Raw genomic sequence first — 23924 nt, 5'->3', positions numbered from 1 at the left:
AGATCACCAAGGTCTTTGCAAGGCATCAGATTCCTCATCCATGGCTGAACACCATTGAGGAAATTGAGCTGCAACTTTATATGTAGGAGGTTCAGTAAGGGTATAGTCAATAGAGGAAGGCTTAGCAGCGTAGGCTTTGGGTTTTGAGATACCAGCTTTGGACCTTGTGACCATGGGGTGAGTATTTGTGGTTGGTTTGGCAATGGTTTGTGGAGGTATAGCAGGATGTAAAGATGAAGAAATAGTAGTGTCAGGAGGTGGAAACTGTGTAGAAGCAGAAAGGGAAGACACAGGTATTGAAGTGACAGGAGAAGGAGAGGGTATGACAGTGTCATGTGACTGAGAAGAGACCTGAATAGTGGATTGTGAAGAAGTGTCAGTAGACTAAGTAGGGACAGGTACAATAAGAGGTGAGGGCTGTGCAGTAGAAGGAGAAGTGTGCAAAAGATAAGACAACCAAGCTGGAAAAGTGGAAAACTGTGATGTAACTGCAGAAAGTGAGGAACCAGTGGACAAAGGTGGAGACTCAGGACACAAGAACTCATTTTCATTAAAAAGAACATGTTTGGAAATATATATTCGATGAGAAGAAGGTTCAAGGCAGATGTATCCTTTAGAATAAGCAGGATAGCCAAGGAAAATACAAGGCTTAGTGTGAGGTTGAAGTTTGTGAGTATTATATGGTCTGAGTAATGGAAAGTAGGTGCAACCAAAAACCCTTAAATGTGTTAAATCAGGAACAGAATGAAATAATAGTTCCCAAGGAGACCTATTGTGCAGACCTGGAGTAGGAAGTCTATTGATGATGTGAGTTGCAGCTGCAACTGCATGACCAATATGAGAGAGGAAGTTTGGAAAGGGACAACATGGTGAGGGAACACTCAATGAGATGTTTGTGTTTCCTTTCGGCTACAAAATTTTGTTGGGGAGTGTGTGGACAAGAGAACTAATGAATAATGCCTTGGGATGAACAAAATTCAGCAAAATGTTTAGATGAGAATTCTCCACCACCATCAGACCTAAAGGTCTTTTAATTTTGAGATTAAGTTTTTAGAATTATGGTTAAGTAATTAAACTCACCATTTGCCAATAGCTTAAACTTTTGGGATAATTGGTAATTTAACAAAATTGATTCTCAATTGTGGCTTTGAAATATTTAAAGATATTAAAGACACCTGATTTGAGTTTAAGCAAGTAAACCCATGTGAATTTGGTAAAATCATCAACAAAGACAAGATAATATCTAAAATCATTGATAGAAACAATAGGTACAGGACCACATACATCACTATGAATGAGTTCAAGAGGTTCATTAGATTGAAAAATTGATTTAACAAAGGGAAGTTGATGCATTTTTCCACGAAGGTAATGCTTACAGTGTGTTACAACAGCAGAAGTGAATTTGAATACATCAGAATGCTCAAGAGCAACAATGGCAGAATGTTGCTCTTGAGCTACTGAAGTTGAAAGCAGAAGGAGAAGCTTTAGAAGCTGTAGTGGATTAACCATGTATGAAAGAAGGAAGCTTGGATTGAAGCTTTGAGTAGATAGGTTAGACACCATTCTCACTCAGCCCCTGTAGAGGAGTCTCCCTGTAGGAATATCCTGGATTTTGAGCTCATTAGCATCAAAATGACATGAACAATTGTTGTGTAAACAAAATTTGTGCACAGATAAAAGGTTCATAGCAATTCTAGGGACATGCAGCACATCTTTGAGAATGAATTTGTGGTATTTGGTATGGATAGAAGAGTTACCTATATTGTTGATTGGAAGAGCTTGACCATTCCCTACTGTGACTTGTTCAGTACCCTTGTATAGAGACTGAGTTGAGAGATTGTTCAAGTTGGCTGTGAGATGATCTGAAGTACTAGAATCAGCCAACCATGGATCTTGATTACTGGTGATAGCAGCATTAGAAGCAGTAGCCATAGCTGCTAGTTTAGTTGGAAGATTTTTGCCTTGGTAAGAAAAATCCATCCTGTGATAGCAATGCAGTGCAAGATGTCTAGATTTTCCACAATTCTGACACACAGGCCAATTAGAATCAGTTCTATAGGATTGATTTCCAAACTGTGAATTAGTCTAGTTCTGATGTGGAGAATAATTCTAGTGTGAACCAACATTGTTGTTGTTGTATCTACCACCTCCCTTGCCTCTATTAGAGTTATTTTGACCTCTTCCTCTACCAGAACCTTGATTCTGAGAATTTCTTCCATTAGGCCTAGAATTAGAAGCAAACATAGCTAGAGATTGAGGTATAGTCTCAAAATTCTCTGCTATTGCCAGTTCTTCACTTTGCAACATAATAGAAAGTTGCTCATAAGTGATAGGATCACTTCTAGTGCGTATAGTTGAACAGAAGTGAGCAAATTCTTTAGGCAAGCCTCGAAGAACAATACAGAGCAGTTCTTCATTATCAACCACAACACCTACTGCGAGAAGCTTGTCCCTTGCAATCTTGATCTTCTGCAAGAACTCATTCACAGTATCACTTCCTTTCTTGAGGCTTTGTAACTCAAGCTTCAAATTCAGAATATTGGCTCTTGAAGTAGAGGTGAATCTTTGTTCTAAATGATTCCAAACCTCTCAAGAACTTGTAATACCAACCGCAAGAGAAAATACTTGTGGAGTCAGTGTGATATTGATCAAAGAAAGTAAGGCTTTGTCTTTGATTTTCCAAGCGAAGTACTCAGGAATCACATTCACAGTGGAAAGACCTTGAGTATCAAGAAGAAACTAGCATGGCTGTGGCATAGTGCCATCGATGTGATCAAACAATGAATAGGCTTCAAGAATGGTGACAAGCTGATGCCTCCATGGTATGTAATTCGTGTAGTCTAGCTTGATTGACATCAAGTTCAACATGTTAGAGAGAAGTAACAGTGGAGATTGTAATGGTGGAGTGTGAGTAATGGAAGGTGAGCTAGTGCTGGTTGAGGAAGCTGTGGAAGCCATGGATGATGGCTCTGATACCATGAAGAAAAACAAAAAAGCTTGAAAGAAAGAATGAAAATTTGAGAGAAACGCTGAGTAGAATTCTCTAGAAATTGTATTTCTGAGCTTAAACTAAAATTACACACAGAGTCTCTATTTATAGAGCTCTATAATTGAGCACATGGGTTTCTCACCCTAACAAACTTCTAACCAAATATTCTAACAAACTCTATAAATATCTTAGTTTGTTACAAAAAAATATATGTACAGAAAATATCTCAGAAGCTCAAGTGTGAAGACAAAGAGCAAAGGTGAAGAAGATTGATTAAGGCACTCAAGACAACGTCATGTTGTTCATCTAAGACAGTGAACTTGACACACTCCAAACGGCGTCGTGCTACTTATGGGACAACAATGTCGTCTTGGGAGTAAGATAAACATGGCTTGACTTAACCAAACAATATCGTTTATTCTTAATGAAAAACGTCACCGTTTGGTAAGTGACCGTTAGCTAGCCGTTGCATCTACATTTGAATCTGGTCTTCTTCTTTCATCAATAGGTATATAAAGAGTAGGAGAGGGTAAGGTTTGGGTAAATGAAGAGTAGGAGAGGGTATGGAAAACTCTCCCTCATTACTAAAGATAAGATTATAATTGAGATTAGTAGACAAACTCTGGCTTAGTAACTATCAAAAAAAATATTTATAGATGTGTATTTTTTATTAATTGTATGTAATTACTCTATATATCTAAAACTAGAAGGCACAAATCTAACAATTTTCCCAAGGTACTCTAGTACCCAGAAAGGCTATTGCATACTATCTCCTTTATGACTTAATGAGATGGTATGCAGTTCAAACAACATCACCCCAAGTGTTTAGTGCCTGCATATTGAACTATAAGGTGCGAATAACATCCAAAAAATAGTGATGCTTTTGTTTAGCAACACCATTTTGTTGACAGGTGTGAGGTTGTGGCATGACTAATCGAATGAGTAATACTAAATTGAACTGAAGAACATCAATGCACTTATTAAATTGGACATATTCATTGTAGAATTCAAACCTCCCATTCAAAAAATATTCAAAAAATAAAACTACGTCATTTGAGAATAATCATCAACAAAAATACATCAAAATAAACAAATTTATTCAAAGTAAAAATGGGGAAAGACCCTATATGTCTGTGATTATATCAAACGATTCAGATTGACAACTATGACTAATACTCGAAAAGAAACTACAGTGATTCTTTCCTAATCTCGCTTCTTCACACTCAGAGAAATATTACCATATTTCTCATGAACCTAATAAACATTACTTTGATGCGTAAAAGATTTTGCAATGGAGTCTACCAATTTTTCTTAGAAGAGTTGCAAAATTTTATTGTACATAAAAATGGAATCATAACCATCCCCATCTTCATAAATTGGTACCGTGTATTAAAAGGGTTATTAGTCAAATATTTTAATTTTCATTTTCCAAAGAAATATTTTCACATTGTGTGCTCAAGCTAGACACTTTCAACTATCATTCAACTTTCTCGAGGTCATTTTTTAGGCATAACATCATCCTGAGCCAATATAAAATAAAAATAAATAACTCTTATGTTGTGCACATCTAAATTAATAAATACATAATCATAAAGTTATTTTGTCTGTTGCTAATCCAAAACTTTGTTTTGTGGGAGTAGATTATCTCTAAGGAAGTTTGAATGTCCATGATTTAGCCGCTATTCAGTAATTCTTTAGATCAGGAATCTTGTGTTTTATTTGATATCAAACTTTCTTTCTACAAGACATTGAATTGAGTTTTTGAATTGATTGGAATTTTGTTGCTAGTTTAAGAATCCACATTTGCATTGCAGGTAATCTTCCAGATTTTTTTTCTTTTTTTTTTTTTTCCTTGAGGAAGCTAATATTAAATTTCTGAACTCCTATCTTTCCCGTTATTAATGAACTGGTTTTGTATCAAGTCACGATAGCCTGTCATCATATTGATAATCATGTTAAGTGATACTTGTGTTAAAGAATCCGTGGGCTACAAAGCAAGTCTTAGATGAGGATGGTTGGCTAAGCACTGGTGATATAGGTTGGATTGCTCCTCACCATTCAACAGGTCGAAGTAGTCATTGTAGCGGTGTGGTTGTTCTTGAAGGACGTGCCAAGGATACCATAGTACTCTTGACTGGTATACCACAAGCTTAAAATCATTAACACTGGTCATAGATCTTTCTTGCTAACAATTTAGACTCTCTCTCTCTTAACCCTGCTTCTCACCATTTTCTCATATTAATTAAATTTATTTATGTTGGAGAAAATAGGTGAAAACATTGAACCAGTAGAACTTGAAGAAGCTGCCCTTAGAAGTGGTCTAATTCAACAAATAGTTGTTTTCGGCCAGGTGGAGTTTAACGAACTTTGTTACTGCCTTTGTGCTCACTTTCTTGAGTTTTAGTAGACTAAATTCTTCCACTAATTATTTGTTATACGGTGGCTTTCATATCATACAGGATCAACGTCGTCTTGGAGCTATTATTGTTCCAAACAAAGAAGAGGTTCTATTGGCAGCAAAGAAACTGTCTATTGTAGATGTCAATGCCTCTGATCTAAGTAAGGAAAAGATGACCCGCCTGTTATATGAAGAATTGAAAAAGTGGTAAGGCTTCTTTTATCTTCAAATTTTTTTTTTTTTTAACGCGCCGCCCCGGGGGGGGGGGGGGGGGGTGCTGTTTATCAATTACATTAAAGTGCCCCTCAAGTTGTTAGAGAGCACTTCCTCCTCCCATAATAATGAGATGGAAGGTGAGATCGTGGGTTCAAGATCCACTGGATGCATGAGTGAATTTTTTTTTTTTTTTAAGTCATAATTAGTAGCGGTTTTTGTGTGTGTGTGTGTGTGTGAGACTTACCAAAAAATATCATGATCTTAAAAGATTTGGATTGTTTATTGTGCATTTGAGAAATGATTTTGGGTATCAATGACCTCGTATTGGCAAGCAAGGAATAACTAAGTCTTAATTTGCCACACCCTTTATAATTTATAATTTTCTGAGCTGTGTTTGAATTATGCAAAGTATGAGGTAGGGGGTGGAAATTTTTTTTTTCATTTGCTTGGCAATTAACTTGTGCACCTGGCAAGTTTAGAACCTACGATCTCTCCACACTTATGGTGAGGTGCAAATATGCCATTAGGCTCAAAGACCATTGGTTAGGTGAGGAAAATGATTGAAATTTGCTTACTTTATCATGCACTTGAACCAAATTTATTTCCTATGCGTCACACTTTTTTGAGAGGCGAATGGAGTTTAGTAATTCAAAATAAATGTTAAATGGAACTGTTAAACTGCTAGTGTATCTAATAATTCCTTCTAGATTTCTAAAATGATATAGCTAAGATAAAGTATTTACCATTTTGAATTCAGTGGATTGAGCATCTTAAAAAAATAAAAATAAAACAAAAATGGCAATTCCTTTGTTAAATGAGATGTTAAAGAACTTCCACTCCTCTGTTCATCCTTCCCCCAATTTAATTATAGGGAGTACTTGTTTAATAGAAGTAGAAACCTTGATAAGGGGGAATGAAAACTTGACCACATAGAGATATTAAAGATTGATCATTTTTATGTATCTTGAATCAATAATTCATTCATATGGAAATTGAGGAGGGTGTGGCCCATAAAATAAGAGTAGAGTAAATGAAATGAAGAAACACATTAATGGTATTATGCGATCAAAGAATACATATTTCTATTAGACAAACTATACTTCATGTTATACATTGTTGGGCTTTCAGAAGCAACATATTCATTAAATAAGCATAGTTGAAATTAGAATGTTAAGACAAGAAAGTTAAAATCCTAGGAATGATAAGGAATGAAGTTTAAAGGTGGAGGTGGCCCCTTGAGCAAAAGATGAGGTAAAGTGGCTGAAAATAGATAAGACATATGCAACAAAAACCAATTAATGTGCATAAGAAAGAGGAAATTTAATTCAAGTTGGAGAAGGCGTTGAACAAATAGGGTGAACTTAGTTAGAAAAGGATGTGATGAGTAGAGAGGAGATAAGGAATATGATTTTACATAAGATGGAATGGCTGGAAGGATAAATCTGGTGAAGAAAAGACTGACTCAATTGAGTTGAGTAGCTATTACTGGAATTTCTTTATGGCTTTCTTTGATTCTCTTATTATAAAGATTGCTTTTTTTTCTTTATTTTTTTTGTATGACTACACATGTTGAAATTGTGCTTTTTTCTGTTTCATCGAGGCGTTAAAATTATATTATTAGGGGGAAAAAGGTAATAGATTTCATTGTGCTAAAGTTTTTATCAGTTTTATGATTATGTTTTTTCCTTTTCCATGCAGGACTTCGGAGTGTTCATTTCAAATAGGACCAATGCTCGTAGTGGACATTCCCTTCACAGTAAGATAATTTAACTAGCATTAAATCATAAAATGTCATTAACATGTCTATTTAATCTATAAATGTCATACTCTGATAACTATTTAATTGCAGATTGATAATGGTTTAATGACTCCAACCATGAAAATTCGAAGGGACAAAGTTGTAGCTCAGTACAGGGAGCAAATAGACAAGCTCTACAAGTAAAATTTCCTCTAGTAAATTTACCAATATGCCATGGACCTTATGTATGAACCATATATCAAGTCCTTGAGACGGCCAGTCCCAGTCTTTGCAAGTTACCAGCTATGATTTCTCTCTATTACACAATTAAAGCTGCGTTTAGTAACTATACTTATTAATTTTATTTTGAGAAGATGGAAACTCTACTTGCGTAATGTATTTTTATGAAAAATTGCATTTTGCATTATGTTGAAACTTTTACTAGAAAGTAATTTTGTTAAATGAAATTGTGTTTGGTTTTTATGAATTGCATAGTGCATTTTTCCACATTAAACCAAAAATTAATTGGATGACCATGGTAACAAAAAATAATAATTATCATAAATTGTAAACATTTAAATTCACATTCATTACATAAAATCCAAAAAATAAAATTTTCAAATATTGTGCATAAAATTGGTGATAATTACTTATATACAATCACCATTAGTGATGATAGAAATAAAATAATAATATCAAAATACATAATGCCTGTGAAATTACAAAGACAACAATAACAACTGTATATAATCCACTATTGTTCTCCCTAACGGGATATTGAATATATATGGTGTACTTGCATCGTGCATGTATGTATGATTTATGTGATGTTGTATGTGTCTTCTAATGTATTAGAATCCTCTCTATTTGAATGATGCATTTTATATTTCAGAATAAATATTACAAATTTGAAGGTGTATATAGTCAATTGCGGTTTCAAGAATATTTTCCAAGTTCGTCATTAAGAAATTTAAATTATATAAAATTTAATAATCTCATTATCAATGCTGCATGTTATATCTCTTTCAAAATTTTAGTTAGATAAAAATTTTCTTGGACTTTTTCTTTATGTTTATAAGGACCTAATATATTGTTAAATGGACCAAAGTTTAAAAACAAAATTTTGCTACAAATTTAGTTGTATCTTAAGAGTTAAGGCTACAATTTTCACTAAACAAATTAACATGGTTATAAATTTTGAAAATCTAACTATTGAATTACATGTTCATTATGTTATTAAAATACATGTAAATTTCATGTCAATCGAATGTTATTTACAATTTAATCCATAAACGTATTTTTTATGTATAATTTTAGATTACAAAATGTCAAAATTTAAAAATTTAATTGATGGCATAGCTATTGATTTTTTATGTTCTTGAAAATTTTCAAATATAGAAGATATAAGAAGAAAATGTAATTCAATAGTGAATTTGTCTCAATTCATATCCAATAAAAAAAATATTATATTGAGTAGAGTTGTAGCTTTTGTTTACAACCAAGTTTGTTGTCATATTTAATTATGTTGGGCCAAACAAATTTTAGGGTGGTCACAAATATTTTTTAAGGATAAAAAAATCATAAATTTTTTTTTTTAATTTATATATAATAATTATTTTTTTCCCAAGTTAGGATGGTCCTATGAACACCCTAGACTCAATGTGGAGCAACTAGTGTATACAATACCATATCATTTAAAATTTTAAATAATATAACATATGTACATTATCATATTCAAATAATAAAATACTAACCTTGTCGCACACGAGAACTCTGAGGCTTTTTTATGTATCATAATTTTTCATTCATTCCAATTTAAGGTGCAAACTTACTGATACAGCCAAAAGTTCATGAGGCTAGCTAGCTTCAAAAAATGAACAAATCCACACACAAACATATGATTTCAATGCTATTTCGGTTAGGTTAGAAAATTATTGTCTATATTATCTATATTATTAGAAATTCAAGGTTGATGTATTTTATACTTACAAAAATATTTAGAAGTGTGATGTGATTTATGAATTTGTGGGTGTATTACTTTTTTTTGTGCTATGTCAACCACGAATTATGATGAATGGAAACTATTGACATTTTTAAAAAAAAAATAGTTGAGCTTTTGAGCATGCGCATAGCACGTGCGAAGACGCTAGTCTATAGTTAATGTCTTTAAAAATATTAGGAAGTAACACACATTTGAAACTCCAATTACTTTTTACTTTCTATGTTTTAATTTTTTTTAAAATGATGTTGAAAGTTCAATTAGTGTATAAAACACCCTTGAACGTTTAGACCCCCAATTACAAAATAACCAATTCAAACTTTATGACAAACAACAAGTGTGCGGAAAATGAACACAAACTATAAACAGAATTGGTAAACAATCTAAGCCAATTAAAATCACATCCACAACAGAAAATAAAAGGCAAAAATTAAGGGAAGAGAGATGCAAACACAAGGACAACATAACGATGTGTTATCGAAGAGGAAACCGAAACTCTCGGCGTAAAACCTCTCCGCCGCCCTCCAAGTAGTAGGTAATCCACTAGAAAATGTAGTTGGGATACATGAACAGCAATAGACCCTCCAAGCCTAATCTACCCAGTGTACCTAAACCCTCCAAACTTCTTGCTCCAACGAAGTTGCGCAGAACTTATTTCTTTTCTAGCTTCCCGGATTCCGCTACTTGACTATAGCATCAACCAATGTAAATTGGTTCTTTCCTAACTGCTTCCTAGAACACCAAACAGCCCTTTTACAGTAATGGATATGGTGAGAAAAGGTTTTGGTAAAAGGCCTCTCAAGAATTTAACAATGAAGAGGAAGAGAGTAGAGGAATTTGAAGAATCTCTTATATGAAGATTGTGGATGAATTAATCTTGTTTTTCTCTAGGGTTTCTTTCTCAAAATTCTCTCTAGAAGCTCTCTTTCTTTCGTGGGTATAAAGGGTATTTATACTTGGGTGAGAATGGAATGTGAAGAGTCAGATTTTACAAAACAGGACTGGCTCACGGCTTATATGAGTCGCGAGATCCAACCGCGAGATAACTGAACGGCTAGTTGTCCTATTTTGTCCTGTAGTGCTCTAGCTAGCATGACGCTTCAACTTCTAGCATGTCTGGCACATATGCAACTTCTAGCGGCTTACAACCACGAGTCACCCGCGAGATCCAGTCGCGAGTCCCTGTTTTTCTTGCACACTCTTGAGCATTTCTTCACACTATCTCACTCACTACCCTTACAAGAATCTCACCTAAATACAGGGTTACTAATTGCTGAAATACAAGTAAATTTGGTACGAAATAAAGCCAACAAGATAGTTGATTAAATTCAACCTTACAATCTCCCCCTTTGACTATTCCGTGACAAAACCCTAAAACAGACTCTAGACTTAATATGTGAGTTGGGAACAGTTGAACAAAACTCACTCAAACCTAACTCTAGAAACTGTGAAGCTCTTGAATATTATGAACATGAATCTCCTGAAACACAACAATATACCATGATCATTGTATGCAAAAAAGTATGAAATGCATATGAAGAAGACATGATGTGATTAAGTAAAGATGGAGTTAAGAAACAAACCATGGCTTGATCAAACAATTAATCACTACAAGGTAGCGACCACAATGCTCATTCACACTTGGAATGAACACTTGGACATACAAGCTAATAAGAACAATGCAAGTCACTTGTATGCCCAACACTTAACCAATGCATAATACACTAAATATATGCATCTAGGAACAATCCTACAAGGACACAAGAGTAACAGTACTTAATAAGAAAATGTATGACATTTAGTTAGAAGTACTAATTTAACAAAGCATAAAGGCTGCATAAAGCACAGTATAGACCATAAAGCATACAGATAAAGAAAACAAACCCTAAAAACATACAAAAGCAACATGGGTACAAACAAAAAAAAAAGGCTGACAACTTAAAGAAAAACATTTAAACTGCTTGCTGAAATCTCCCCCTTAGATAGTTTTCTCCCCCTTTGATCAAGCTATCACTCCTCCTTTCATTGTATTCCCCTTATGACATCATCTCCCCCTTTTTGTCATGGAATAGCTACATATCCTCTTCTTGGGTGAATTCCTTTGAGTCTCAAGATCCTAGAAATGAGACAGCAAAAAGGAACACATATTCGTGACTCAGTTCGTAGAACCGTTTTGCGGAGAACGTGAAAGATATGAGCACAGATGTCAATCTCTACATCAGAGATTAGGTCATGAAGAAACAAGGCACGTCCGAGGTTCATTTACCCAGTGTTGGATAAGGGGTACAAGTTGTGAAACATCACTATTGTAAGCACTCTCAGTTTCGAAGGAAGAGAGAAAACGCTGACTGAGTTTCCATTGGATGAGAATTCCAAGTCTTGTCCAAGACCATCCTTAAGTAGTTCCTCATCTGGACATAGATCATCATAAACCGGTGAGTTTTTAAGCATTGGCCGGTTGATGTGAAGGATCTCTGCCAAATATGCAGGAGAGACTGAAAAACTTTTTCTCCTAACCCAGCACTTGAGTTCTTCGCCTTCCACAATTGCATTAGCATAAAATTCTTTTACCAAATTCTCATAAGCTTCATTCAGATCGGAGAGAAGGTAATTCCAATCCTTAGAGGCAAACCATTTTGGAATGTCAGTGTCATGAAGTAAGGATTGATCAACAGGTCTTCCCAGTAATGGTGTAGCATTTCGAAAATAATTCTCATGAGTCTGAAAGGCAGCATAGGATCTGAATTTGTTAGGATCGAACACCCCTGATGGGGAACGAGTCCTTTTTGTTTTAAGAGAGTAGTCATCGACATCAATGACAGGTTCCTTTCCTTTGGAACTACCTCCTTTCACAGCTGCTTTCTTGAATGGAGGCATTTCTAGTCTGCATCATGTAATAAAGGAAAGGAAAGAATACAATCCAAGAGACATTATTAGCAATGGGTTAGTTTCAAAATATGGATAATGAAGAAAACCCTAAAAACTAGATGGGAATGTCCAGAAAATGACAATGAGAGACGATAATGACCCAATGTTGTCACAATATAGAGTAGATCAGAATATAACCACCGAAAAACACACAATGAAGACACCAGACAATCAGATACCCAAACACAGTCAAGAGATATACAAATATCATAAAGAGCACAAAATCCATAAGGAAAAAGCAATAACTATGAAAGATAAAGAGTAGAGGACAAAACCCATACCTTTCCTTAAAGATTGAAAAAATTGTGACAAAGATAGTGGAAGATTTTGGAGTTGACCATGGTGGTGTAGAAATATTGAAAGTGAGACTAGAAAAAGAACAGTCACAGGATGCAAGAAAAACAAATTAAGACCCTTTTTGAGAACAGTGTTGAAAAAGAGCTTCTTTTTGCAAACCACGCGATTTTCGCGATTGAGGTAAGTCGCCAGACAATCGCCAATTTCACCCGCCAAAACACTTCAAGCCAAAAGTTTTGAAAAATTTGCTAAGTGTTTTTCGCAACTGGAAGTCTCACTTGCGAAGGGGTCGCGAGCTGAGCGGCGAAAATCTCTGTGTATCCCTCGCGACTGGACCTTCCACTCGCGAACAAGTCGCCAAAACCGACCCGCAAGCTCGCGATTGAGGCATGCGACTTGACTAACCCGCAACTAAGTCGCCAGAACGGGGCAACACTATTTTTGAAATTTTCAGTTTTTGAAGAACAAAATACTTTCCAAAAACAACTAAAACACTCAAAAATCTTTTTGTGTTTGAATCAACAAAGATTGAGCATGTGAAAACACATTTTATCAAGTACAATCACACAAATGAATATGACATTCATTAAACATAAACTTGTATGTTGTGTGTGGATATCAACAATGAGATAATCTTTAGTCTAATGTGAAACTTCAATGATCAATTCAATCAAGGCATACACAATTAGCACTAGATCATGTGACCCATCTCAATTATAGAAGTATACATATATGACCTCCCACAAGACTTGATTACATAATTTGGAGCTTTACATTTGACTCCACTTTCAATCATAACATTTGATCTTTTTAATCCTTTTGAAACAATCACTTCTCATTGTGAGAATGATATTTGATATTTCACCTCGATGAGATAGCCTTTGGCTTTTTGGAAAAATTATACATCTTATTTTTGGTCGCTTTCCCTTTTTCCTAGTCGAATACTATTATGTGCGACAGGTTTTTGCAGTTCAATATCTCTTTACTTTTGGAGATTTACATTTGGTGAGCTATTTTTAGCAAAAAAATAAAGAGTGGGAAGATATATAGGCACAAGTCTATGCATGTCTCAAGATCAACATAACCATTCACTAATCATTCATGACAAGTTTGAAGATCTATTTACAACAGTCATATAGATTTCAAGATTTCTTCCACAGTGATAGGAGTGCAAAGGAACAAGCTACGCTCGTAAATGCACAAAGCCATTAGCACAAAGGTACAAGGCAAAACAAGTTTTGAGACAAGACTCAACAATGTCAATCAAACTTTTTGATTTTCTGCTTTTTATGTGGTTTTTGGATTTTTGACATAAAAGAAGAAAAGATTGATCAAAAGCAACAATGTAAAAACAACAAAAGCAGACAAAGCAATTAACAATCAACAAAATCATGCTATACAGATAGCCAACAAAGTAGTGTGTACCCCAACAAACAAAAAAACACAATATAAATAGGTGAAACACACATCACACATGAGATTCAAGGAATTGTACCAATACCAATGGTCTTACGGAGGGATTCAAATTGTGGACCATCGAGAGGCTTTGTGAAGATGTCCGCCTTTTGATTGTCTATGTGTATGAATTCAAGACACACAACTCTTTCTTCTACCAAATCACGAATGAAATGGTAACGTATCTCTATGTGTTTAGATTTTGAATGCTGGACCGGGTTATTAGAAAGATTGATGGCACTAGTGTTATCACAGAAGACACACATTGTCTCTTGAGGAATTCCATAGTCATGGAGTAACTTCTTCATCCAAAGAAGTTGTGTACAGCAACTTCCAGTGGCTATGTACTCTGCTTCAGCAGTAGAGAGAGACACGGAATTTTGTTTCTTGCTCATCCACGAGACAAGATTGTTACCCAGGTAGAAGCAACCTCCTAAAGTACTCTTCCGATTGTCCATACTACCAACCCAATCAACATCTGAATACCTGGCAAGGCAGGCATTTGAGTCTTTTGAATACCACAAACCATAATCTGGAGTTCCATTGATATATCAAATAATTCGCTTAATCGCAGTCAGGTGTGATTCCTTTGGAGTAACTTGATATCTAGCACAAACACCAACGTTGAACGCAATGTCCGGTCTACTAGTTGTAAAATAGAGTAGACTCCCAATGATACTCCTATACAAGGTAGGACTCACTTCCATTTCGGAAGAATCAACATTCAGTTTAGTAGACGAGCTCATGGGAGTGGAGGCATGTTTTTTGGAGTCTAGGCCAAACTTCTTGACAATGTTTCTAGCATACTTTTCTTGTGAAACAAATATTCCTTCATTCTTTTGTTTGACTTGAAGGCCCAAGAAAAATGTGAGTTCCCCCACCATACTCATCTCAAATTCTTTCTTCATCTCCTCAGAGAATTCTATAGCCCGATCTTCAATGGTAGCCCCAAACACTATGTCATCAACATATACTTGAGCCACAAGGAGGTAATCTTCATCATTTTTGACAAACAAAGTCCTATCGACATATCCCCTTTTGAATCCTCTATCCAGGAGGTAATGTGTAAGCCGATCATACCAAGCTCTAGAAGCTTGTTTTAAGCCATAAAGGGCTTTCTTCAATCTCAACACATGATCAGGAAAGTGAGGATCCTCAAAGCCTTTGGGTTGTTCAACAAACACTTCTTCATTCAGGTATCCATTTAGAAATGCACATTTTACATCCATTTGATAGAGTTTAAAGTTCACAGTGCATGCAATGGACATAAGAATTCGAATAAACTCAAGTCTTGCCACAGGAGCAAAGGATTTATCAAAGTCTACTCCTTCTACTTGAGTATATCCTTGAGCTACTAACCGAGATTTATTCCATATTATCTCTCCATCTTCATCGGTTTTGTTTTTGAATATCCATTTAGTGCCTATGACTTGAACATTTTCAGGTCTTGGAACAAGTTCCCACACATCATTTCTCACAAATTGATTCAGCTCTTCATGCATTGACTCAACTCAATTCTCATCTTGGAGAGCTTCTTCTACCCTTTTTGGCTCAAATTGAGCAAGGTAGCAATGGTATGTTACATGATTGGCCAAAAGGATGTTTCCTTTTCTGAAGCGAAGACCTTTATCTAAACACCCTATAATATTGCTATCCGAATGGTTCTTAATCACTCTTGATGATGGCTTCTTGATGTGGAGACTTCATCATTCCGTGAGATGGGAGGATGAACTTCCGGAGGAGTGAGAGGGCTTGATGTTCTAGACATTGATCTTATTTCCATTCTTGGGTTCATGGGAGTTGATTCTTCTTCCGGTGTAGATCCTTCAACTTCTATATCAAGAGCTTCGACCTCAACATCGGGTTCTTTGATGCTCGGCCTTTCTCCATCATCAATCATCTCTACCTTTGTTAAGGCATCATCAATCTTGACATTGATGGACTCTATCACTGTCTTAGTTCTCTTGTTGAAAACCCTATACGCCCGGCTAGTAGTAGAGTACCCAAGGAAAATACCTTCATCACTTTTTGCATCAAATTTCCCAAGGTTCTCCCAATCATTTAGAATATAACACTTGCTTCCAAACACTCATAAGTACTTTACTTTGGGCTTCTTTCCATTCCAAATCTCATAGGGGGTCTTCTTTGTTCCCACTCGGAAGAATATTCTATTGCCAATGTGACACAAGGTGTTCACGGCTTCTCCCCAAAACTTTTGAGGTATTTACTTGTTTAGTAGCATAACTCTTACCATTTCCTGAATCACCCGATTCTTTCTCTCTACCACTCCATTTTGTTGAGAAGTTTTGGGGGCTAAAAATTCCCTTTTGATTCCATTCTTTTTACAAAATGACTCAAATCTTGCATTCTCAAATTCCTTCCCATGATCACTTCTTATCTTAACAATAGGAACCCCTTTCTTGTTTTGTAGTTTCTTACAAAGGATTTCCAACTTTTCACATGCTTCTGATTTTTCTCTAAGAAATTCAACCTAAGTGTATCTTAAGACATCATCAACAATAACCATAATGTACCTCTTTCCTCCTAGACTTTCAATTCTTGTAGGCCCCATTAGATCAACATGAAGTAGCTCTAAACACCGTGAAGTAGCAATCACATTCACCTTGTGATGGCTTGCCTTTGTTTGCTTTCCCATTTGGCATGCACCACAAATAGTCTTCTTCACCTTTCCAAACTTTGGAAGTCCCTCAACTGCTTCAAGTTTAGACACTTTAGCTACTTGTTTGAAATTCGCATGCCCAAATCTGTAATGCCAAAGTTCCAACATGTCAACACGAGCACTTCTACACGAAATGGGTGACGTAGGAACTACTCCATAGCAATTATCTGTAGTCTTATTTCCCTCCAAGACTTGAATCCCTTCTTCATTGATGATTATGCATCCCTTCTTTGAGAATTGGACAAGGAAATCCTCATCACATATTTAAGTAATACTCAAAAGATTCGCCTTCAGCCCTTTGATGTATAATACATCTTTCAATAGAGGTAATCTAGGTATCTCAATAGTCCATTTGCCGAGAACTTGAGTATGACTTCCATCACCAAAAGTCACATAGTCACCAACCTTCTCTTTGAATGTCTTAAACAGTGATTTATCTCCTGTCATATGACGAGAACACCCGCTGTCAAGATACCATAAGCATGAATTAAATACCTTCAATGAGGTATGCACAAATAAGCTCGCATGAGACAAACATTCTTGACCTTCAAACAGAATTTTATCTTCAATTTTCATGCTTCTGTTAGATTGACATTTCTTTTTCAGATTATCAATCTTCTCACACAACATTCTATTTTTTCTTTTGTACTTCTTAATCAAAGATTTAGACTCAAATATGCTATTGTGTAAGATGTGATTCTTATTTTCAAAATATTTCAACATGTGAGCAAATATCCTAGCATGTTTCTTTGTTTTTAATAACTCTAAGAGTTCATTGTTAGGACACCCTTCAAACGTACTCATAGAGTCATTATCACAAACACTTAAACCACAATTCAGTATGGCCTTTTCCATAACAGCATTCATAACAAAGGGGTCTAGGATCACACTTAGGTAATTAAATCACAGCAAGTGCAGCCGCTCTGATACCAATTGAAAGTTCAATTAGTGTATAAAACACCCTTGAACGTTTAGACCCCCAATTACAAAATAATCAATTCAAACTTTATGACAAACAACAAGTGTGCGGAAAATGAACACAAGCTATAAACAGAATTGATAAACAATCTAAACCAATTAAAATCACATCCACAGCAGAAAATAAAAGGCAAAGATTAAGGGAAGAGAAATGCAAACACAAGGACAACACAACGATGTGTTATCGAAGAGGAAACCGAAGCCCTCAGCATAAAACCTCTCCGCCGCCCTCCAAGTGGTAAGTAATCTACTAGAAAACGTAGTTGGGATACATGAACAGCAATAGACCCTCCAAGCCTAATCTACCTAATGTACCTAAGCCCTCCAAGCTTCTTGCTCCAACGAGGTTGCGCCGAACCTATTTCTTTTCTAACTTCCCGGATTCCGCTACTTGACCATAGTATCGACCAATGTAAATTGGTTCCTTCCTAACTGCTTCCCAGAACACCAAACAGCCCTCTCACAGTAATGGATATGGTGAGAAAAGGTTTTGGTAAAAGGCCTCTCAAGGATTTAACAATGGAGAGGAAGAGAGTAGAGAAATTCGAAGAGTCTCTTATATGAAGATTGTGGATGAATTAATTTTGTTTTTCTCTAGGGTTTCTCTCTCAAAATTCTCTCTGGAATCTCTCTTTCTTTCGTGGGTATAAAAGGTATTTATATTTGGGTGAGAATGGAATGTGAAGAGTCAGATTTTACAAAACAGGGCTGGCTTGCGACTTGGCCTCGTGGCTTAACTGAGTCGCGAGATCTAGCCGCGAGATAACTGAACGGCCAATTGTCCTATTTTGTCTTGTAGTGCTCCAGCTAGCATGACACTTCAACTTCTGGCATGTCTGGCACGTGTGCAACTTCTGGCGGCTTGCAGCCGCGAGTCACCCGCGAAATCCAGTCGCGAGTCCCTATTTTTCTTACACACTCTTGAGCATTTCTTTACACTATCTCACTCATTACCCTTACAAGAATCCCACCTAAATATAGGGTTATTAATTGCTGAAATACAAGCAAATTTGGCACGGAATAAAGCCAATAAGATGGTTGATTAAATTCAACCTTACAGATGTTTTACCAAATAATAGTTGAAAAAAATATGGCAAAATTGTGTACACACCCACTTTGGATTTTAACATGTACATAGATAGGGATAAGATAATAGACAAATTATTAAGCAACGGGTTCAAACCCCACCTACTCCTCCACACTACATGATAAAAAAAAAATTTAAAAATTAACATATTAAACTATCTCAATTGTTAAATTTTGTAGGGAAATGCTAACGAGTGCCCTTAAGGCACTGGCTAATAATCCATTTAAAGAAAGTTTTTATGGGAAATGAAAAAAAAAAAAAGTAATTAATATTTTGACAGCTTTTTTCATTTCCCATAAAAGTAGTGTCAAAACTTTCTTAAAATAGATTATTAATGAGTGTCCTAAGGGCACTCGTTAGCATGACCCAATTTTGTATTATAAAAAAAAATCAAAAATAAAAGTTAAATTTGTTTAGCATATAATTTTAACTACTTTCATTTTATATCCTAGTACAAATAACAACAAAAACCAAATAACAACAAAATTACATGATGTCTTTAATATGTAGTAGCAATAAACCAATATCTTGTTCCTACAAAAAACAAAAACAAAAATACTCTCTCAATTGGCCATTAAAACTGCACAAAATTCTTCTCATTGGCCATTGCACAAACTTCTTCTCTTTTGGGCTTTACACGGTGGTTTCCTTCATAAAAACTTGTACCCTCTTCCAATTTTTTACAATACCATCTTGAGTCTTCAGCAGGAGAGGCAGCATGGTTTGTATTATTTTATTATTAACCTTTTGGAACTTTAGACCCATTATCACTGGCCAATGAATTGAAACTCAGCAGTGGTGATGTTCTTGCAATTCGATTTTAATTGGAGCAATGGCAAAGAGAATGGTAAAAACTTTTCAGACTTGAGACGATGGTGCTCTGTTAGGAATGTAACCTCTGTAATGAACTTTAGCAGTTTGGGTTGTCGATATGAAGGGACTTCAAAATGGTGGCACCCTCATTTGTAATAGTGACTTCACTTCCTCTACCCATCGATTGCACAATTTTATCCTAAAAAACATAAAACAACGTTACTTAAGTTCATTACGTAGGCTACATATAATTTTGTAACAACTTTGTTGTTATTAATTATCTAGCATGTAGTCACCTGTTATCAAAATGCAAAAATGGTTATTGCTTTTGGTTTTTGGTATAAAAAGAGAGGACTTGAGGATGGGGATGAGGAGAGATTGGGTAACATTATAACTGTTTGATGATAATGAGGGTGGAAGTTCGAAGTTGTGAAACAAGATTTCTCTCCAAACTAGTTTGAAGAGAAATTCTTCAAACTCCTCCAATATATTTTTATTGGATGTGAATTTTGAAACTCTTAACTATTAAATTTCATGTTCTTTATATTCTACACACTTAAAATTCTATTTAGATCGGATGTTATTTACTATTTAATCAATAAACTTATTTTTATGCATAATTTTAGATAAAAAAAACTTGAAATTGAAATATTTAATCGATGACATAGCAATTGATCTTTAATCTTTTTAAAATTTTGCAAGTATTGATTATATAATAAGAACATTTAATCCAACGGTTAAATTTTCAAAATTCATATCCAATAAATATGTAGAAGGGGTTTGAAGGGATTCTTTCCAAACATTTTCCGAAGTTGTGTGTGTTAGAATTTCTAGAACATTTCAATTAGTGGGGGATTTTATTTATTTATTATTTTTTAGTAAAAAAAAGGATAATTGATTATAGTTTATCCTATCCAATTGTTAAAACTTTTAACTTTAAGTGAAGACTAAAACATGGGTGTACGACAGTTAGTATTTTTTTTTTTTTTTTTTGGAGAACGAAATAAGCCATTATATATTCATTAAAATTGAGTCCCGATACATAGCTTCCAAAGCAACTGGAGGTGCATCTTCGGCCAAAATGGCCAAATGGCCATAAAATCCTAACTATATAGTTAGTAGTTCTAGTTACCAAACTATATTTTTTACTAGCATCTCGAGTTTAAGAGACTCGATTTAAGGTCTATAAATCGAGTCTTTGGGACTCGATTTTCATGGGTTGATATGTCTGATGTGGCATTTTTTTCCATGTGGCGACGACATGGAAATCGAGTCTGAGAGACTCGATTTATAAGAGCAGTTTTTAATGAAATAAAACACCAACAATTCAAACCTCCTGAAAACACCAACACTTCAAAGCTCCTGAGAATTCTTTGAAGCACAAGAGAACCCACAACCCGATCCAGCCAGACCACCGCACCACCGCGCGAGACCCAGGCTGCAAAGCGACCCAGGTCCGCGCGAGACCCAAGTCCGCACGCGACCCAGGCCGCAGCCGCGCGTGAGCCGCAGCGTGACCCACTTTGATCTGAAGCCAACCCACCCACCCATGGTCCCACGCCGACACTTCAAAGCCACCCACTCCGGTCTCGATCTTCTCTCTCTTTCTGTTTCTGATTTTTTTTTCTCTGGGTTCTTCCCCTTCTCTGATGTAGAGGGCCTCTTCTCTGATCTGGTTTGTTTTTTTTTTTTTTTCCTCATAAATTGAGTCTAAGGGACTCGATTTCCATGTGGTCCACACGTGGAAAAAAATGCCACATCAGACATATCAACCCATGAAAATCAAGTCCCAAAGACTCAATTTATAAGCCTTAAATCGAGACTCTTAGACTCGAAATGCTAGTAAAAAATATAGTTTGGGAACTAGAATTACTAATTATATAGTTAGAGTTTAATGGCCATTTGGCCATTTTGGCCTGCATCTTCCATCCAATACTTATCCTTATTTAAGTTACTAGCATATTTGGCTAAGACCTGAGCTGCCCTATTACAATCCCTTCTAACCCAATTGAAAGAAACCCTTCTAATCCCACGGATGAGCCATTGAATATCTACAACCACATTCCCACAAACTGACAGGTCCGGACTTGGAGAAGAAAGTGCTCTCATGACATTAATACTATCACCTTCAATTATTAGCTCAGAGAAACCCGCATCAACAGCAAACTCCACGGCTTTTCTGCATGCCAATGTTTCTGCTTCTTCACTACCTAAAACTGATGGCCCTATTGCAGAGAACGCAGCCATTACCTCTCCTCGTTCATTTCATATCACAGCCCTAAAACCAGATCGATCTCTCTCCTTGAATATGGCAGCATCAAAATTCAGTTTGAAGAAAGGATGAGGTGGTGGACACCACACAGTTCCTCCCATTTCCCTTGGTATTATAGCAAGTTGCTCTTGCACTTGTGCGTTCTCCTCCAACCATTCCTCAGCCCTTGTATTCAACCATTCAGGATCCTTAATCTTCCCACCATGCATCACACTATTCCTTTGGTTCCATAACATCCAGGCTTGCACCAAGAAGAGCTCCATTTCCTTAGGTTCCAATCTGTGCATTAAAACATCAAAAAGCTGTGACATATCTTGCTAGCCGAGTGAACATTTCTACAGCTTGGTCCAACTTCCAGCCCACACATCCTGGGCAACAAGGTAGTCCCATCCCACGTGCACTTCAGTCTCTGGGCTTTGCAAGCATATCGGGCAACCAGTGTCAGCAATTATATTTTGTTTTGCTAAATTGTATCGGGTTGGCAAAATTTCATGACAGGCTCTCCATCCGAAGATTTTGATCTTGTTAGGAATTTTCATCTTCCATAAAGCCTTCCACACCTTCTGCTCATCATTCCCCCTTGAACATTCTGCCATATTCACATTCCTCAGAACTTGCCAAGCCACATAATATCCAAATTTCACAGAATACCTCCCATTCCTATTATGCATACAACTTATTGAATCAGCCACACGCCTTCGACTTAATGGGATTCAACAGATGGCCTCTGCATCCTCACTACAAAAAGTTGCCATGATAAGCTCTTGCTTCCAACATTTCATGTCTGGTTCAATCAGGTCTGCCACAAACCACTCTCCCACATCCACATTTGCCGGATAGAGGACCCTATTAGTAGGGTGATTAGGAATCCATTTGTTGACCTGAATTCTAATTAAGGCCCCGTCTCCAACCCTCCAATAATAGCCTGCCTTTAGAATAGGTAAAGCAGCCACAATACTTCTCCAAACATAAGAGCAGTTAGGCGACTCAACAACATCCAGAAAATGAGACCGAGGAAAATATCGGGCTACGAAACATTTGTATAAAAGTGATTCCTTTTGTTGCAGCAACCTCCATCCCTGCTTGGCTAGCATAGCCAAATTGAAAGTTCCCAGGTCACGGAACCCCATTCCACCTTCCTTTTTTGCAATAGTCAGCTTATCCCAGCTTCTCCAATGAATCTTCCTTTCATTCCCCACTTGTCCCCACCAAAATCTAGTGCACATAGAATTTAACTCATCACATAATTTTATTGGTAGTTGGAATACTCCCATAGTATAAGTGGGAATAGATTGGGCTACGGCCTTGATCAGAACTTCCTTGCCTACTCTTGATAGCAACATTCCTTTCCACCCTTGTAGTTTTTTCCACACTCGATCCCTTAAGAAAGAGAAGGTTTGGTACTTGGCACGCCCAATAAGTGTAGGCAGTCCCAAGTATGACTCGAACCTCTCCACCTCTTTAACACCCAAAGTCTCCATGATCTCTACCATTTTATCATTCTGAGTATTACTACTAAAATACACTGATGATTTATCCAAATTTATACTCTGACTTGAAGCCTTTGCATAAACTTGAAGAATATCAACAATTACCTCAGCTTCATTACGGGTTGCCCGACAAAATAATAGAGAATCATCTACAAATAACAGGTTAGAAATTGTTAGTGCTTCCAACTCTGCCTGTTCCAACAAGGAAGTAAAACCTTCTGCACACAAAAGAAACAGATATGGTGAAAGAGGGTCTCCTTGTCAGATTCCTCTAGATGGATGAATATTACCAAATGACTTTCCATTAATAAGCACAGAAAAAGTGGCTGTAGTAATACATCCCATCACCCTTTTAATCCACCCTTCCGGAAAACCCATCCTTTGCATAATGCCTTATAGAAAAGGCCACTCAACTCTATCATAGGCTTTACTGATGTCAAGTTTCAGTGCTATCGAACCCTTTCTGCCCTTTTTCCTACTATGCATAGCATGTAGAGTTTCATAAGCCACCAGAACATTGTCTATAATGAGACAACCAGGTACAAATGCACTCTGAGTAGAAGAGATGATACAGGGAAGAACCT

General features: G+C 36.2%; 1 protein-coding gene across 2 annotated transcripts in view; it reads left to right on the top strand.

Annotated features, from left to right (window-relative positions):
• Positions 1-7768, top strand: part of LOC115994614 (probable acyl-activating enzyme 16, chloroplastic) — a 65997-nt gene extending 58229 nt beyond the window's left edge. For both annotated transcript variants that reach the window (XM_031118819.1, XM_031118820.1), the window contains 5 exons: positions 4967-5126; positions 5260-5339; positions 5449-5594; positions 7302-7359; positions 7453-7768. In XM_031118819.1, coding sequence (XP_030974679.1) covers positions 4967-5126; positions 5260-5339; positions 5449-5594; positions 7302-7359; positions 7453-7545 — 537 coding nt within the window. In that variant the 3' untranslated portion in view covers positions 7546-7768. The remainder of the gene's footprint in view (positions 1-4966; positions 5127-5259; positions 5340-5448; positions 5595-7301; positions 7360-7452) is intronic.
• Positions 7769-23924: the final 16156 nt, after the last annotated feature.

This window comes from Quercus lobata, chromosome 6, assembly GCF_001633185.2.
Source record: "Quercus lobata isolate SW786 chromosome 6, ValleyOak3.0 Primary Assembly, whole genome shotgun sequence".
Classification (NCBI taxonomy): Eukaryota; Viridiplantae; Streptophyta; class Magnoliopsida; order Fagales; family Fagaceae; genus Quercus; species Quercus lobata.
The sequence above is the reverse complement of the archived record's forward strand: the minus strand, read 5'-3'. Positions and strand labels throughout refer to the sequence as shown.